Genomic DNA, 19,965 nt, shown 5'->3' on the forward strand with positions numbered 1-19,965 from the left:
GAACTTTGTAAATCTGTAGATTTCCTGGACAACATTTGGCAGATACCGCTACCACCGCCCCTGCACTCGAGTCAGTTATCACCTTGCGTCAGAGGATATCTGGACTTATCCGTGACTAGCTCGTTTCGCCAGTGACAGAGTTACCAGTTGACATGGGAACGGTAGAACTGAAGACGAGCTGCAAGATATTGTCATGTCAGAGGGAATACTCGAACAGGTCGTACGTTTCTTACTCCTAACTGGTTCATTGCAGTCTGATCGGACACAGAGGCTCTAGTGACCCTTCTGAGATCGTCTTTCAGTTTTCTGGCAGTATGAGTACGGAGCAGAGACGGCCAGATCTAGGCCTTCAAGTGTGGATATAATGCACCATCAATATGGAAACTTTCTGGCAGATTAAAACTGCCGCACGGGGCAGTGGCCGGTCTAATGCGTCTTGTCGCTATCCACACGGCTCCCTTCGTCGAAGGCTCGAGTCCCCCCTTGGGGGCATGGGTGTGTGTGTGTTGTCCTTCGCGTAACTTAGCACAAATTTCCAATTTTTCCAGATTAAAACTGTGTGCCAGAACGAGACTCGAGCTCGGGACCTTTGCATTTCGTGGGAAAGTGCTCTGCCATATGAGCTACCCAAGCACGACTTGTGACCTGTCCTCACAGCTTTCAAAAAATGGTACAAAAAATCAAATGGTTCAAATGGCTCTAAGGACTATGTGACTTAACATCTGACATCATCATTCCCCTAGACTTAGAACTACTTAAAGCTAACTAACCTAAGGACAACACACATATCCATCAAACTTACTAGACTAGCACTTGTGGAAGAAAGGGTATTCTGGGGACATGGCTTAGCCACAACCTGAAAGATGTTTCCAGAATGTAAATTTCACTTTGCTGTGGAATGTGCAATGATATCAAACTTCCTGACTGACTAAAGTTTGGAAGGTAGGATATGAGGTACTGACGGAATTAAAGCTGTGAGAACAGGTCACCAGCTATGCCTGGGTGGTTCAGTTGGTAGAGCACTTGTCAAGGAAGGGCAAAGGTCCTCAGTACGAATCTCAGTCTGGCAGACTGTTTTAATCTGCCAGGAATTATCTAACGACCCAAAAAAAAATGTATCTGAAATTGTAAATTTAGACACATCTGATCATGCTGGTACTCACTGGATTTGTTATTATAAGAATAATGATATAAAATTTGCTTTTGTTTCATTTGATGGTAATATACCGGAACAACTACTTAACTATTTGGGAAAAAATGGTCTATACTGTAATATTGACACAATACAAAACTCATGGTCCATTGTGTCTGTTTTAAAACTGTTTTCAGATAATTATAAGTGCAATGATATTTTGAATCTAATAAATGGACCTTTTTGGGAAATAAGTTGCAGCCTAAAGGTCACACGATTAATGGTCAAATAAATTTAGAAAGTATCCAAAAATGGAATTAGAAGCAAAAATTGATACAAAATAGAAAGTATAATTTTAACAATTTAATACGGAATTATGTAATAGTTTTAAAGCAAGTAAAGGATATATTGATTCTAAAGGTAAAAGAAAAGTAGATATAAAAGATCCAGTAATTGGTTATGACCCAGTTACAAAACCTATGCTTTAATTAAACAGCCTTGTTACAATACCTGAATACACAAGTATTCTAACACAACTCTGTAATTATGTCTCTACTAAAGAACTTACTGAAGAAATTTACCAACTTAATAAAACTGATCTAGCAAATTACTTTCCAAAAAAAGAAATAGGAAAAGCTTTTACAGATTATTTCTCAAAGGCAGATTTAACACTGTATCTAATTCAGTGAAGTAATCTTCAGAAAAGATTGTGTGACAATCAAACACTTTAATTTTATTTTGTTAGAATTGATCAAATATTGAAGTGTACATTTGAAAACGATGTAAAATTCAAGAGAATAATTTGATTTGGCCAAATATAGATCGTGATTTGTCAACTACTGATTTTAAAATAGAGATAAAAAGACATAAATTAACGAATTTATGACCAACTCAGTTCACTAATTCATTACTTGAAAATAAAATAAAATATTTATAGCTCTAAATCAGTCAGTTATAACTGTACCTGTATCAGGTGACTTACTCATGTTTTGTGAACTTATTTTGGAATCAAATGACGATGACAGAATGGCACAATAATTTAAATCTTATTAAATTTTTTAACTATGCAAATGTAAACCATATCTGCTTATTGAAATGTGAAAAATGTACTGAATCATTAATTAAGTCATAACATTTCTTCACAGTTTGGATGTCCCAGTTGTATGAATCATTGTTGCATACTTATTCTTTGTGTTCTAATTACATAATAATTATAATCTTAATCACCACCAAATAATTTAAAATAACAAAAGTTTGTCTTAAATTTTAATTTATTAACTGTTTGAGAAACAACGTCAGGTAATAATCGATTTAGTACTCCATTTTCTGATGTAACTTTTCTATACCTCTATCTATTAGCCCATTTAAGTTTTCAAAGTGATTGTCTGGATTTCCATTTATATTTTTGTGAGTTATTTGATGTTTATACATCTCTTTTATTTATTTTTTAATTTTATGTTTTCCATATTTTCTAATTGATGGTAGAACTACTTCATAATCCCAATTGTGAAAACATTCTGGAAATTGCATTTTGGATATCAAAATTAAAGGATATAAACGATGTTCATTGATGATTTTGTTGGATTTTGTATATCGTGAGGTAGTTCTGTAATGCGATTATCAAGATTTTCAAATGATTTACAATACTTTTGTTTAACAAAGTCTTCAATTGCTTTCCCATGTCCACTATGTTCTAAAAGATCCGCAACATGATGTGCAAAAACCATAGATTATTTTCCTTCATCAATTATAATAAACACTTGCTTATAATTGTATATAAGCTTGTTGTTGAATAGATCTTTATTTGACTCCATTTAATAGAAAACGTTTTTATTAGATTTGTTATTTGTATTATTAAAAATGTAAATACTACATTCAGAATCATTAACAAATACCATTGTTGCTTTTGTTATGATTAATCTTATAATATTTTAAGTGTATATATATATATATATATATATATATATATATATATATATATATATGTATATATATAAGAGCACAAGTAAATTCGTATATATATATATAATACTCTTATTGTTTGTCAAAACAGTAATTAGCAGTAATGAGAATTATGCAGTAAAATATTTATTTGATTTTTATTATTTGAATATTCCATCAACACCTGAAATAACTCAAAAGACTGATGATTTATTAAGAGAATCATGAGTGTTAGTTCAGTTAACATCCAATCTTCAGGTAACCAGTGAATTAAGTAAACAGACTCTAAATTTTATGAAGAGATGTAGATGTGGTGTACGAAATTCATTTGGTAGTTATAGAACTAAATATGTGTAAATGGAATAAGAAAAATGTTGGTAGTAACAGAGGTAGCCTTTGGTTTATGGCAAAAATATATGTTTGTATTCAGTTTGTTTGTAATATAAAAAATCCCGCTATTTTAATTTCATATAAAAGATTCAAAAAATATTGATTTTGTCAATGTCATTCCTCAACAAAAATAAAAAGGTTTGCATGATGATCATTTAACTGGAAAATATATAAATCCATTATATGATTAACGTAATTTACAGATAAAATATCTTAGTTTTGTACAAATTTCTTTACACAATTTATCTGAATACGATTCATGTCTGTTTGTAAAAGAACTTGGATATGACAAAAAGAAGTAGACTGAATACTGAGTGATGAAGATTGATGCCTTAGTTTTGGTCAGAAGAAAGAAAGTTTGATAATGAGATTTATTGATGCTTTTAAATTTATGGCTCTTTATTTGACACTTTCATGAAATTTGAAAAAGTAACAATCAAAGAGTATTAAACTTTTTTCTCACAAGAGTTATTCAATTTGTGGATATAATTTCATGGATTCTTGGGAAAAATTTGAAGCGACACAATTACCACCAAAAAGAAAATTTTATAATTCACTGACTGTAAAATAAGTGATGGAGACTATAAATATGCAAAATTAATTTGGGAAAAGTTTTATATGAAAAATCTTGGCGAATATCATGATTCGTATCTTAAACCTGAGCTATTGTTTGTTATTGGTTGATGTGTACGAAAATTTAAGAAATACTTGTATTAAAGCTTATGTTTTCCACCCACCTTGGTATTTTATAGCACCAGGCTGAAAATGACTAAACAACATCTTTATTTATTTCACAATTATGATATGAGATTAATGGTTGAAAAGGGAATAAGAGAAACAATATTGCAGTGTTCTGAAAGATATGTTGAAGCAAATAACAAATATATGGAAGATTTTGATGATAAAATGATATCAAATTATTTAGCATATTTAGATGTGAATAATTTATATGGTTATGCTATGAGTCTCTCTTGACCATATGTGAATTTGAATCAGATGAACTAAATACCTTTGACTGTACAAAAATAAATGAAGTATCAGATACTGTAAAAACTGGATATATATCTGAAGTAGATTTAGAATATACAAAAGAATTACATGATTTACATGAAGATGTACCATTGGTCCTAAAAATAAAATTGTGCCAGGAACTAAAGAAAGAAAATTTAATAACTACTTTAGAACACAAATTTAATTATTTAGTTAACTATAGAAATTGCACAGAGTGTCCATCATTGGGAATGAAAATAACAAAAATACACAGAGTTTTAAAATTTAAACAATCAGATTGGTTCAAGAAGTATATAAACACAGGAGTGAGAACTAAAGCCAAAAATTATTTTGAAAATGATTTCTATAAACTGATAAATTATTCAATATTTGGTAAGACAATTGATAATATGGGAAATAGGTTGGTTATAAAATTAGTTTTAGGCAGAAAAGAGTGAGACAAACTTATAGCTAAAACAAAATTTAAAGTAAGAGCTATTTAACAAAAATCTAGTTGCTATTGCTAAGAATAAAACAAAAATTAGATCCAAAGAACCAATCGACATTGGAATGAGTATATTTGATTTATCTAATGAACTGATGCCTAATTTTCACTATAGAATGATAAAACCAAAATATAAAGAAAATATGGAGTAGTGTTATCAATACAGTCACAATTATTTCCACATGATGACAAAAGGGAGGTTTTGGAAAATGAGTTAGGTACATTACCATATTTACATTATGATTGTAAAAAATCTAATAAAAATTTGTCTATATAAATGGGGACTCTAATCAAGAAGCTCAGTAATGCTAGTGTCTCAAAGCAGATTAAGGAAATAATTAAGTTAGCGACAAATGTTTTATCAAATTTTACTGTATGTGAACATTTAAATACCAGATATGGAGAAAAGATTTATATGGATCTTAATAATAAATTTAAAATTATTTTATGAGACAGATATTCTAAATTATTAATTAATAAATTAAATTTATTAATTTAATTAATTAATTTTCGATTAGTTGATGGACGTATGAAACTGAAATATAAAGGAATGAAGAAAGTTAAAAATATAAATAATAAATTCTATGGTCTGGAGTGTAGTTCATGAGTTATTTTTTAAATTTTATTTTTAACCTATGGAATTTTGTAATCTTCAAATGGACACTACCAGAGAGCTAAAGCAGTGTAGTAATTGCATGGTTAGAAAGAACATTGAAGAATTTCATAAAGATGCGTATTGTAAAATGGATATCTAATATATGTAATGAACGTGTATCTTATTAGCAGAAAATTAAGGTCACATGTGAATGTGGTAGAATTGTAGGGAAATAAACACTAAAAAGACATGTACAATCGACATTTGATGAAAATCTTATGGCTGGGTAAGGGATAGAACAGTTGTTACTTATTTTGTAGCATACATCTCTTACAATGAAATACATTGAACTATTAGCCAGTAAAATTTTAATATCAATTGTTCATTGTAAGAACGAATAAATTTTTTTCTTCTTACATGCATCTTCCACAAAAATATGTTAAATTTATTTTCTTACATTCATCTTTTGTGAGAAAAAATATTTTTTTATAAAAAGTGAATGTGATAAAAGATTGCTACCTTTTCAATTTTCTAAGTAACTTATTATAAAATATAAGTTTTTTAATGAAAATAAGTGAGTTTGACCTAAAATATTCAACTGCAGCAGAAGACAAGTGTAAGTTGTGTTGAGTTAGTGAATGAGTGAGTTAGCTAACTTACAAAAACTGAGCCAGGACCTATATTTATCTTCTACCAATGTGAATTAAATGTGTTAGATCTCAGAAACTATTTGGGATGGGGCATAGGTCTAGATGAAGTGTTTTGTTCAGAATCACAAATATAATCTCCCCTTACTATCTCCCCTCAAAGCATGTACCTTTCGTCTTGGCTTACCCTGTATGTCGCTAGTCACTTCGCCTCCACTCTCTCTTTTTTCTTGATCGCTCATATCACTACATTCTGTTTTCTTTTCCAGGGTGGATTCCTTTAGCAAACGTATCCGCATTGTCGCTCACAGTGATGGCATTTACACGTTAGAAGGTGCATACACTTTGGCCGCCCATGTACTTGGCATACCTTTGGAGGGCACTGGAATCTTCAAGAGTGTGATGGGTAAGTATTTCCATGCAAAAATATCTTCTCATGATAGAAAAACGGAATATTCTGGAAGTATAGTAGCATATTTAATCTAAATCCGAGAGGCAGGAGTAAAAAGAATGATGACAGGGATGCAGAAACTCTCTCAAATTTTTCATGTTTGCTACCAGAAATGGCTCCATCATTAATTAGACAAACTGTGAGAGCCAGTTTCTGTGTCAGAGTTAGTGTTACAATTCATGTTGTGTTTTCTGGAGTATCTGATGCAGTAGATTGTTTGAATCTGGGGTGCTGTTATGTTTAGTTATACTTTATGGAGCAAGTACTGGTAGAGTTTTATGCTGTTCTTTACCATAATTATAATCATAGATACAACTATTTTCTGTAAGTACTGCATTTGACAAATATAGAATTGTAATAAGACAGTTAATTTTTAACAGAAAGAGGTCTGATACAGAGAAGATGAAATACATCATTTATTTATTCAGAACTTAGATGGACCAGGTTAGGCCCTTGAGGCAACCTTTTACATCTGACGATGGCAACACATACCAAAGATACGACAAAACATTCACAGGAAAAATAATAATAATAATAATAATAATAATAATAATAATGAAAACAATAAATCACTTTTTATAGCAATAGTATAGGGCATTAAGAATAATATAGATTAATATAGATTAATATAGCACATTTGAATACATTTTGAGTATTGTGGAAGCAGAAGTGATAAAGAAAGAAGAGTAGATTGAAATGACAGGGACAGTTACCATTAGGAAAGAACAGAATTTAAGTAAAGGACTTTGCCAACAAGGGCGACAAAAAGTTGAACAGAGAGAAGACTGACATGAGTTAGCTGCAGGCTAACAGAAGGTGGGGCATCAACTGCATTTTTGAAGTTTGGAAGGAATGTAATTTCTCTGCTTTTTTAAGGGATGTTGTTCATAGCTCGGGTTCCTAATACAGGAAATGAATGGAGAGAACATGGCAGTGTTATGTGATAATACAGAGAGGATTTTACTTTGGTGAGAACCATACTTCAGTTGTAATGTTCAGATACCAATGTAAAAAATGGTTCAAATGGCTCTGAGCACCATGGGACTTAACTTCTGAGGTCATCAGTCCCCTAGAACTTAGAACTACTTAAACCTAACTAACCTAAGCACATCACACACACCCATGCCCGAGGCAGGATTCGAACCTGCTAACGTAGCGGTCACGCGGTTCCAGACTGAAGCGCCTAGAACCGGTCGGCCACACCGGCCGACTACCAATGTAAAAGCTGGAGTTAAATGAAAGGGAGTGCAATGATAGAGAAGACGAAAGAGTGGACATACACTGATCAGAGAGAACACTATGACCTCCTAGCTAAGAGCGAGTATGTCTAACTTTGGCACGGATGAAAATGGCGACACATCGTAGCATGGAAGCATTGAAGCCTTTGTAGGTCGCTGGAGGGAGTTGGCACCACATCTGCACACAGAAATCACCTAATTCTTATAAATTCTGGGGAAGGGATGATGAACTCCTGCTCCACGTTCTATCACATCGCAGATGTTTACGATCAGTTTCATTTCCGGCAAGTTGGAGGCACATTACCTTGTTGAAAAATGCCAGTGCTGTTGGAAAACATGGAGCCTCCAGCAGCTTGTCTCTGTGTCAAAGAGTTGTTACCCTGGAAGACAATAGATTCGCGACCTCCAATCCACACAATGAACAATGTGATGGATTCATCAGACCATGTAACAATCTGCCACTACACCAACGTCTAGTGCCGATGGTCAAGTGTCCATTTCAGTAATAGTTGCTGACATCATGGTCTTAACATTGGCAAAGGTATGTGTCATTGACCCATGGTGTGATGTTAGCTCTGCCACGGTTGGCCGCCTGTTCTGTTTTACCCACCAGCCCCCTCTATGATGTCCGGCATCTGTAACGAGGGGTAACCGCCAACCCCACTTTGTGTGGAATTGGTTTCACATTGGTTTTGAAGACACTCACCACAGCATTCCTCTAACACCGGACAAGTCGTGCAGTCGTGCCGAGCCTCCAGGCCATCACAATCTCCCTTTGGTGAAACTCAGGTAGATCGCGTTCATTCCCCATTCTTCACATGGGTAGCAAGCTCACTGATAGATGCACCGTAAGTGTGTCTGACTAGGAGTCATTCCTCACCAGATGGGGCTACTATCGCGTGGACGGGTTTATATCGGTAGTAGGTCAGTGGTCAAAATGTTCTGGCTGATCAGTGTGGAGTGTGATCGTCTCTGCGCTTATGGGCACGTAACCATGATAATTGTCCATAGGCAGAAGTGATATGTCTAAATATCACATATCGCAAATGCATCGCTCACAAGTTTTCGTCTCCAATTCTAACGTGTGTGAGCTTTCGTACAAAAGTCCTTGGAGAGCAGCATCAAGTGTGGGGAGTATTAGTGGCTCTACGAGCTTCCTTTGAAGCTTGAAAGGAAATACTTTTGTCTATTTCTGTAGTGAATGAAGCTACGCTGCCACCATCTTAGAGTCTGCAGCTGTGTTTTCAGTCCTGTCTAAGTGATGATGCTGAATTGACCCCAAGTTCTTTTGGGAAAAAGAAAAGATTATATCTATGCCGTTAAGTATTATGGACGGAAAAATTCGGTGAACTGCGTGGTAATAATTCTGTGGTGAAGGACTAAGATTGCTTACATTTTACATTGGTTGATTTTCAAACCTATGTGATGTGCCCCCTCAGATATGGCAAGTAGATCAGTATTTACAGGCAGATGACTGTGTACGTTTGTTGGACTTGTACTTAGATATAACTGAGGGTCATTGGAGTGTAGATGATATTTGCAGTGGGAGAGAACAGTTGACACATCAATATAGAATGAGAAATCAATGGGCCCTATACTGATACCTGTGGGAGCACAGATTCTACATTCCTCCATTGTGACCTCTTAATTCGAGTCATTACATATTGTTGGCAAGATGTAAGGTATGAGTGGAACGATTATACAGCACGTGTAGAAAATTTTGAAGGTTAAATTTAGCAAGTTGAATGTCAAATTAACTGCTTTGAAAGTTTTTCTGAAATCCAGAAGCACATAATGGTCGTCTCTCTTTGTCCATAGCTTGTTTCAGTTCATCAGTGACTTTTACAAGAGGGGTCGTCGTGCTGCAATTTTGCCTGAAACCCAGCTGGTATTTATCTAAAAGGTTATTTGATGTTAGACAACTGGTAAACTGTTCGTGGACTCTATGTTCTAAAGCCTTGGGTATTGTTGGTAGAATGCAAATGGACCTGTAGTCGGAAGGAACTTTGGTAGGTCCCTTCTTGGGTAACGGGTTTATGAGAACATGCTTCCAGGACGTTGGGAAGATGCTGGAGGTCAGAGAAAAGTTGAAAATGCCTGTTATTTTGGGAGTACAGGGTCTACGAGAAAGTTAATAATTTGAAAAAAAATGGTTCAAATGGTTCTGAGCACTATGGGACTTAACATCTGAGGTCACCAGTCCCCTAGAACTTGGAACTACTTAAACCTAACTAACCTAAGAACGTCACACACATCCATACCCGAGGCAGGATTCGAACCTGGGACTGTAGCGGTTGCGCGGTTCCAGACTGAAGCGCCTAGAACCGTGATCATTTGAAATGTTTCGTTATTGTGGCCTGCCACTGCCGAACGAATACACACAACAGACTTTCTGGTCGTTTGTACCAATCATTGATACTCTAAGGGAGTCGATGGTCGGCGCTCTTTGTCGTTCATAAAGTAAAAATGAATTGCAGTGTCTAAGAATAAGGGTGATCAACGTAATGAAGAACGGAGTAGCACACGTAAATGGAGTAGCACACCTAAAGCAGTGAACCAGTTTTCTGTATACAAAAATGGTCTGGCGGACGGGGTAAGCAGCAGTCTGGGGCTGTTTACTGATGATGCTAAGATGTATGGGAAGGTTTCGTCGTTGAGGGACTTTAAGAGAATACAAGGTGACTTAGACGAAGTTTCTAGATGACGTGATGTATGGCAGCTAGCTCTAAATGTAGAAAAATATAAGTTAATGCCGATGAGTAGAGAAAACCTACTAATAATGCTCGAGAGCAGCATTAGTAGTGTGCGGCTTGACAAAGTCAAATCGACTAAATGTCTAGGCGTAACATTGCAAAGTGATATGAACTGCAACAGGCATGTAAATATTAAAACTGAAGAAACTGCAAAAAGGAGATGGGACCTGGATAAACTGAAAGAACCAGAGGTTGTACAGAGTTTCAGGGAGAGCATAAGGGAACAATTGTCACAAATGGGGGAAAGAAATACAGTAGAAGAAGAATGGGTAGCTCTAAGGGATGAAGCAGTGAAGGCAGCAGAGGATCAAGTAGGTAAAAAGACGAGGGCTAGTAGAAATCCTTGGGTAACAGAAGAAATATTGAATTTAATTGATGAATGGAGGAAATATAAAAATGCAGTAAATGAAGCAGGCAAAAAGGAATGTAGAGGCTTATCTCACTAGGGGTAAGATAGATACTGCCTACAAGAAAATTAAAGAGACCTTTGGAGAAAAGAGAACCACTTGCATGAATATCAAGAGCTCAGATGGAAACCCAGTTCTAAGCAAAGAAGGGAAAGCAGAAAGGTGGAAGGAGTACATAGAGGGTCTATACAAGGGCGACGTACTTGAGGACAATATTCTGGAAATGGAGGAGAATGTAGATGAAGACGAAATGGAAGATACAATACGGCGTGAAGTTGGACAGATCACTGAAAGACCTGAGTGGAAACAAGGCCCTGGGAGTAGACAACATTCCATTAGAACTACTGACGGCCTTGGGAGAGCCAGTCCTAACAAAACTCTACCATCTGGTGAGCAAGATATATGAGACAGGCGAAATACCCTCAGACTTCAAGAAGAATATAATAATTCCAATCCCAAAGAAAGCAGGTGTTGACAGATGTGAAAATTACCGAACAATCAGTTTAATAAGCCACAGCTGCAAAATACTAACGCGAATTCTTTACAGACGAATGGAAAAACTAGTAGAAGCCAACCTTGGGGAAGATCAGTTTGGATTCCGTAGAAACATTGGAACACGTGAGGCAATACTGACCTTAAGACTTATCTTAGAAGAAAGAATAAGGAAAGGCAAACCTACGTTTCTATCATTTGTAGACTTAGAGAAAGCTTTTGACAATGTTGATTGGAATACTCTCTTTCAAATTCTAAAGGTGGCAGGGGTAAAATACAGGGAGCGAAAGGCTATTTACAATTTGTACAGAAAGCGGATGGCAGTTATAAGAGTCGGGGGACATGAAAGGGAAGCAGCGGTTGGGAAGGGAGTGAGACAGGGTTGTAGTCTCTCCCCGATGTTATTCAATTTGTATATTAAGCAAGCAGTGAAGGAAACAAAAGAAAAATTCGGAGTAGGTATTAAAATCCATGGAGATGAAATAAAACTTTGAGGTTCGCCGATGACATTGTAATTCTGTCAGACAGCAAAGGACTTGGAAGAGCAGTTGAATGGAATGGATAGTGTCTTGAAAGGAGGATATAAGATAAACATCAACAAAAGCAAAACGAGGATAATGGAATGTAGTCGAATTAAGTCTGGTGATGCTGAGGGAATTAGATTAGGAAATGAGACACTTAAAGTAGTAAAGGAGTTTTCTATTTGGGGAGCAAAATAACTGATGATGGTCAAAGTAGAGAGGATATAAAATGTAGACTGGGAATGGCAAGAAAAACGTTTCTGAAGAAGAGAAATTTGTTAACATCGAGTATAGATTTAAGTGTCAGGAAGTCGTTTCTGAAAGTATTTGTATGAGTGTAGCCATGTATGGAGGTGAAACATGGATGATAAATAGTGTGGACAAGAAGAGAATAGAAGCTTTCGAAATGTGGTGCTACAGAAGAATGCTGAAGATTAGATGGGTAGACAACATAACTAATGAGGAGGTATTGAATAGAATTGGGGAGAAGAGGAGTTTGTGGCACAACTTGACAAGAAGAAGGGACCAGTTCTGAGGCATCAAGGGGTCACAAATTTAGCATTGAGGGCAGTGTGGAGGGTAAAAATCATAGAGGGCGACCAAGAGATGAATACACTAAGCAAATTCAGAAGGACGTAGGTTGCAGTAGGTACTGGGAGATGAAGAAGCTTGCACAGGATAGAGTAGCATGGAGAACTACATCAAACCAGTCTCAGGACTGAAGACCACAACAAAAAGAAAAAACGTGTAAAGATTGTGGTAGGGAAGGCGCGTGATCGACTTAGTTTTATTGGGGGAGTTTTAGGAAAGTGTGGTTTATGTGTAAAAGAGACCACATATAGGTCACTAGTGCGACCTATTGCTGAGTACTGTTCGAGTGTTCAGGATCCGCACAAGATCGGATTAAGGAAAGACATTGAAGCAATGCAGAGCTAGCTGCTAGATTTGTAACCGGTAGATTTTAAGAACACGCAAGTATTACGGAGGTGCTTCAGAAACTCAAATGAGAATCTCTGGAGGGAAGCGACGTTCCTTCCCTATTGATAAAATCTAGACACTTGGCAACTGAGGCTGACTGCAGAACTATTCTACTGCCACCAACGTACACTTTACGTAATAACCAAGAAGATAAGATCAGAGAGATTAGAGTTCGTATGGAGGCATACAGATAGTCGTGTTTCCTTCGCTCTATTTTTCGGGTTGAACACGAAAGGAAATGACTAATTGTGGTACAGGGTATTCTACCCGACGCCCCTCTCGGTGGCTTGCGGAGAATAAGTGTGGATGTAGATGTAAAGGATGGCCCTAGTTATTACCTTTAATGTTCCCTTGTGAGCACATTGTGAATAACTATCACTAGTTCGCAAACAGATAGTTGTTGAACGAACGCTCACTGAGTGATGCAGTACCCTCAGTAAGGTAATCCAATAAATTGTTCTATTAAAATGGACAGTTGAGAGCACGATGTATTATGCGGGACATTAACTATCGCATTAGTGTGAAAATAAAGAATCTTGAAAGAAGGGGAAAGTGTGGAACGAAGAGACATATCAGAGAAAAAGTTAACAAACACAAAATTAAAGTTACAAGATGAAGGAAATTTAATGTCTAACGACGTGTGAAGCACTTTGCTGAGGAGAGATTACCTAAGTGATAAGTGACACGTGACTGTCACAAACTGAAAATCAGACGTTCATAAGTCTTTGGCACAACTGTGAAAATATTTAAGATTCGATAGAGAAAATCAATTAAAAAAAATTGGTGAATGCATGTTGAAAACCATGTTATTATGTTGTTATTCCTCTTCCTCATCTGCTATTTATAAAAAGCAGAGCAGCAGTTATGTTGGCACTAATATCTTACTTGCTAGGCTACATTATTGTTTCAAATGCTGTATTACCGGTACCAAGAAATCATTTTTATTTGCAGGTACGATCAGAAGAAAAAACACAACGTCCCTTTATCAAAACGTCATTTTCATGTTCGGATGAGTGGCTATAAAAAAACGTACATTAAAAGAGAAGTACATACATATTGCATTTCAGGTGGTGGCGCCGTGGACGTCACGTATTCTGGACACCTTGAGAGCGGCCAGGGAGGATGGTCATATCTGAAGCTAGACACTGTCCAAGTCGCATTGGCCTTAGGCAGGTCTCAGTATGAGCTCACTGGTCTCTTTGGGGACTACCAGCCTCTAGGTACGTTACTGAATAAAAATCTATAAACAATATACATCAAAGCATTTTATCTCACATTTTCATAACATCTTTCTAACAGAGAGAAGTCAGAATTCAATTTCGCAGAAGATGTCAAGGCCTAACGACTTGTTTAATTACACGAAAAAAGACTATGCCAGAAATCTTCACCATTGGTCTCTCACTTTTACGGAGCAACTCGTTCCGTTCACGCTGTTAACAGAATGCTTTTTGGAATTAGACTGTAGTGTGCATCTTTGTATACAGTTACTTCCATATCCATTCGCAAAGTCTTGATAGTAGTAAGAAAATATACTGTTGATGGTTTCGTAAACTGTAAATTCTCATCTATCTTACCTTAGAAGAGCAGTTAGTATTTTTTCATTGATTATATCCACTTGCGTTCATATGGTCGCAGCATCAGCCATAATTCTAAGAAACTAACGCATTCTTTCAGAAACACTCACTTTAGTCTTAGGTAGAACAGAGTACACCAATACACTGTCGTAAAAAATTGCAGCACCAAGAAGAAGATGAGAAACATAATCGAAAGTTGCTACATCTGAGAGAGGATGTCTGCTCAGATTTCGTGCCAGTCGCATCAGAGTGGCGCTAATAACGCCACTATGAAGATGAACATCAGGTTTTGCTTTAAATACACTCTGCAACGGTTGTGAACGTGAGTTATCTTTGGAACTGGACGTGGCGTGTTGATGCTAGTCAAGAATACCTTTAAGATGACAAAGACGCCATTATCAACATCCCACTGAGTTTGAGCGAGGTCGTGTTACTACACGAAACGTATGATGTGCCCAGTGCGATATTGTAGAAAGATCTGGCAGGAAAGTAACCACTATGCACGATAGCTGTCTTGGGTGGTCACGAGATTGTAAGAAGATCAAACTCTGGAGAGCCACGTGGCACTACGAAGAGGGAGGACCATGGTGTTGAGCGTATGGCTCTTGCGCATCGTACTGCATCTACAGCAGACGTTTCAGCAGCAGTTGGCACCCAATTGACACAAAGCACTGTTACAAATCGGTTACTTAAGGACAGTCCCGGGCCAGATATCCTATAGCGGGAATACCACTGACCCCAAACCATCACCCTTTGCAACTTCAGTGATGTCAGGCGAGAGACCATTTGAAGGCAGGGTAGAGTTCTGTTGTGTTCTCTGATGGTCGTGTTGATCATGTGAGGCCAATTGAGGGCATACAACCAACCTGTCTGCTTGATAGATGCACTGGAGTTATGGTCTGGGATGCGATTTCGTATGACAATAGTAGTGATCTGGTGGTTATCCTACTTACCCAAATTGCAACATTGTATTGTAATCAGGCCATTATTGAGCAGCATTATAGGGGGTGTCTTCTGACAGGATAACACTCGTCCACATGTCGCTGTTGTAACCCAGCACACTCTGTAATTGTCGACATGTTGACTTGGCCTGCTCGATCACCAGATCTGTCTCCAGTCGAGCACATATGGGATGTCATCAGATGATAACTCCCGTCATTCACAAATAGCGTTAACCATCCGGGTACTGAGAGACCAAGTGCAACAGGCATGGAACTCCACCCCAAAAACGGACGTGCGGCACCTGTACAATACAATACATGCACGTTTGCATGCTTGTATTCAACGTTCACATGGTTACATGTGTTATTAACGTATCAGCATTTCACATTTGCAATGGCTTCCTCGTGTAGGTACCCCCGTGGTCCTGGTCGCCTACGGTGGACTAGATGGCCGAGCGGTGACCTCACCAGTTGTCAGGACGCTAGGAAATGACTGTGGACGCGTCAGAAACGCCAAAGAAACATTATTAATTCATAACACCTTTATTCCCGCCGAGTACAATGTGGATCGCGTAGTACAGGCTGGCTGAGCTTGGTGATATCAATGACCTTCCCCGAGTCCTCGCTGACTCGTAGCGATGACACCAGCTTCGGGCCGCACAGTCTTGCCAGCGCAGCGCCGCGCGCTGTGACGTAGTGAAGTAATGTCCTTACTTCGTACTTCGGCCGCGCGTGGCTGGTGGCGCCCGGCTGGCCGGCCGGCTCGGCTGCAGACAGCAAGCCGCTGTGCGTAGGAGGCTCCGGGTTGGAGTCCTGGTGCTGTCGGCACGAGAGGCGTTCTCGTAGTGGAGAGTGTATCCCATCCCGTCTTCCTCCCTGCTCCTCCTGGCGGCACTTCCGCAGTGGACGGGCGGAACAGGCTGCAGTCCCCCAGCGTTGTCGGCTCACCCGGTTGTGACGGCGGATGCACAGGGCCTAGGCCCCACACGATTTCGACGACGGCTCACTGATGTGGTCAGCATTGGCGGCGAGCGAGTCTGCCGCGATGTCTGCTAATCCTGGGTTGATGATTGACAGCGACAGCAAGAGGACCAGAGCTGGTACTGTCCCCTCACGTCTGCTGCTGGATGGGCCACCCTTACTGCAACATCTCCTTAATAAAGATTAACATGTCAAGCACCGAGCTGAGCGCTACGCAGCGACCCAGTATACATCTAACTGCAAGTCTAACTGTGAGTGCCTTGTTGCTATCAATGTTGGCGTATTTAAAGGAAGCACGAGCGACGTCCTGACGTCATGCATTCATTCCACTTATACTGCTGATTCATCTGTCGTACTCGCCCCTTAGGTGTTGTTGCGACAGAGTTACGTGTTGTTACGGCAGACTTACGCCAAGCTGTGAAATGCAGTACAGCTGACGCTATACCTCTGTCTTGCACTCTACGAAAGTCTCCGTCTAACACAAACCCGCATGCTAAGAAATTCTCTCTCGCCTGTTGTGTGTAACCAGGCCATTGCCCCTGTGTCACGACACACTCCGATATATGTGCAATCCTCCTACCTCTTGGCTAAACTACTGCCTCTTTCTCTCGGCATAGGCAACGAAATTTTGACACGTTTCCACGTTTCCAACTCTTTGCTATTCCGGTTAACCTGTCGTCTTGCGATGTCTATCAGTTAAATATGTTACCTACACAAATTTATTCCCGAAATTTCATCAGAGTACCTTAAACAATTTTTGGTGCTGCGATTTTTTCCGTCAGTGTATTAAATTCGTGGAGGAATTGGGAATATCATTTTGTTTTAATGTAATGCAAAGTTATGCATGTACTCCACGTGTATCACCTAGTGTCATACGTAAGTGACTTGTCAAAAAACCTCAAGTGGAAAGCTACTTTTCAACCTCCTAAGGTATTTGTTTTGTCTTTCATAAACACTTCAACAGACTATGTATTCTTCCTACGACTTATATCAGTAGTTTTAATCTGGCAAGACTGAAAGAAGAATTAGAGGAACTTGAGATATATAGACTGTAATAAAAAACGTCTCTTTTTCTATAAAAAACACCAACTTTCGTGGCCTAAGGTCTAGCTAAAACTGTTCATGCGAATCTAGGAATTGTTTAGTTGAAGAACCGATGGATGGTTATATTCCTATACTTCTGCAATTGAGAAACTGCTCCATCTGTAATGACCACAGCCTCAATGACAGTAAAAGCTGTTCAGTTCCTTAATTCTTAATAACTGGGTTGCACATTTCAACAGTAAAAGTTCTGGTCGGACCACAGCTTGTAAGGCAATAACCTCACAATCACTTTGTCTCAGTTGATCTGTTTAAGACTGTAGTTTTTCTGTTTACAGTGTTCGCTGGTAATATGTTCATCAACAACGTTGCAGCGAACGTAGTGGAACCGAATTTGAAGCCGACGCTGGAAAAGTGGCTGGCCGAAGTGTTCCGCCATTATGCACAAGCCGTCTTCGATACTGTACCCTACGACGAGCTGTTTCCAAAGACGCCCGCTTACAGAGGTTTCTACAGAGCGGTTTTCCCACACAATTTTTGATTTTCCTGCTGATATAGAACGCTTTATAGTTTACAGGGCACGTTCCTCCTGTTAACAAATTAAAATAACCAGCTCCACACTAACAATTCAGTGGATATAATAGCCTAACAATTTAATATTAATACAACAGTGTGTGTGTGAGATTCGTATCTTTGAAGAAGCCCACATTTACACAACAAGCACGTAGTTAAATAATATTGTGAGCTCCCTACAGTTCCAAGGTGAAAATTTGCCTACTTCTAGGCTTCTTTCCTCCGTACCAGCAACTGGAGCATTTACATACAATGAACAGTGAACAGGTGAGTGATGTAAGGTTGTAATTAAGACATTCATCTTCTCGTAATGATCTCAAAACCTTCGACTTATCATCCTGATTTGGATTTTGCGTGGTCTTCCTGAATCACATTAGGCAAATGACGGGATGGGACAGTAACATGGCCAGGCTAATTCTTCCTCACACTTCTGTGATTCAGTTCCTATTCCATCTCTGGCGCTGGTGATTTCGATGGGTCCTAAAATTTAACGACACACCTAGAATGATAAGAAATAGGGAAACCTTCAGCCTTCCCTTCCACTCTGACTGTTTTCATTAAAATTGTGCAGAAGTCTTAGAACTTGTAAGGAAATTTTACCCATTGTTGGGATATCCCATTGATTCATTTTGTTTATTCATTGGTTTGGCTTCACTACTTTGTGATCCCAGCTATAGCCTTGTACTATATGTTTTGTAGAGCACACGAGATTAAAAAAATTCGCGTGATGAAAATTGGAAAGAGAACGCTATATGATACACTTTTAAGTAACTTAACTTTCTGCAGCTTACACATTTATGATGTTTCCTAATGGTCGGTTTCTCCATCAATTACTAACTGAAACCTAGTGTAATGCAATTATACTTAGAGGTATTGTATTAATTCTCTCTTTTCAAAAATATAAAGGTTTCGTGGTTGCTGGTGAACTACAGAGTGTATTTTTTTGCGTGTATTATTTTAAGCTTCTCAAGAAAGTCCGTGACAATGAGGACTGTACAGTAACTGTGAATAATAAATTTTCTTATACTAAGTATGTCGATTTGGATTGAGTAATGATATTTTTTTAAGTTTTTTCTTCCTCAGTTTATATGTGTCGAAAACTGTTATAATGCCCCTAAAATATTTCTGCCAGTAGAAAGAATGTTTTTTCTGTCAAGTTCCTCGTTTTTCATAATAAATTTTCCTCACATAAAAAGTATAAGACTTTTCTTTCAAATGATATCATCTGTTTAATATAAAACTATGAAGTTAGAGCTTGATATAATATGCAAGTCTTACTGAAGCAACAAATGAATGAAGTTTAATAGCAACAAGAACTGTCTAGATAACTCATCTTAATTATTCTCATGTATTTCAGTCCCATGTAAGTTATTGCGAATAGAACCAGGAATAGGCTCTTTTTCCCGTTTCTGTCTTCTAGACGTCGGAATGATACCTCTGAAGTATTTATCGGCGACAAAGAGCCAGCAACAGCTAGCAATAGCGATTTGAATCGGCTGAACATTGTTGAAATATCTTATTAGAAGGTTGTGCTGACACCCAGTGATGATGTTCTCTTTAAAGACACTGTTAAAAATCGTGATAGGAGAAATATTTACGGCTTACTGATCCCAACACGTGTAGATCTGTTAAATTTGCTTTTGTCGCTCCGTTGTAGTAACACAGGTGTCATGATAGAGACAAGCGTCAGCAACTAGCTCAATACGCCTCATAACCTGTTCCACGCTCGTAGCTCAAAATTACTTTCCTTTGAAATACCGTTAGCAATTTAAGAAGTATCAGAACATCATATGAAGCCTTGTAAAGAGTATAGCT

At 37.9% G+C, this 19,965-nt stretch overlaps 1 protein-coding gene across 1 annotated transcript in view; it reads left to right on the plus strand.

The window, feature by feature from the left end:
• Positions 1-19,327, plus strand: part of LOC126094693 (putative beta-carotene-binding protein) — a 113,634-nt gene extending 94,307 nt beyond the window's left edge. Inside the window, exons 4-6 of the mRNA XM_049909218.1 lie at positions 6,470-6,606; positions 14,108-14,260; positions 17,916-19,327. Of these exons, the coding sequence (XP_049765175.1) occupies positions 6,470-6,606; positions 14,108-14,260; positions 17,916-18,118 (493 nt within the window). The 3' untranslated portion in view covers positions 18,119-19,327. The remainder of the gene's footprint in view (positions 1-6,469; positions 6,607-14,107; positions 14,261-17,915) is intronic.
• Positions 19,328-19,965: the final 638 nt, after the last annotated feature.

Source organism: Schistocerca cancellata, chromosome 8 (genome assembly GCF_023864275.1).
Source record: "Schistocerca cancellata isolate TAMUIC-IGC-003103 chromosome 8, iqSchCanc2.1, whole genome shotgun sequence".
NCBI classification, from domain to species: domain Eukaryota; kingdom Metazoa; phylum Arthropoda; class Insecta; order Orthoptera; family Acrididae; genus Schistocerca; species Schistocerca cancellata.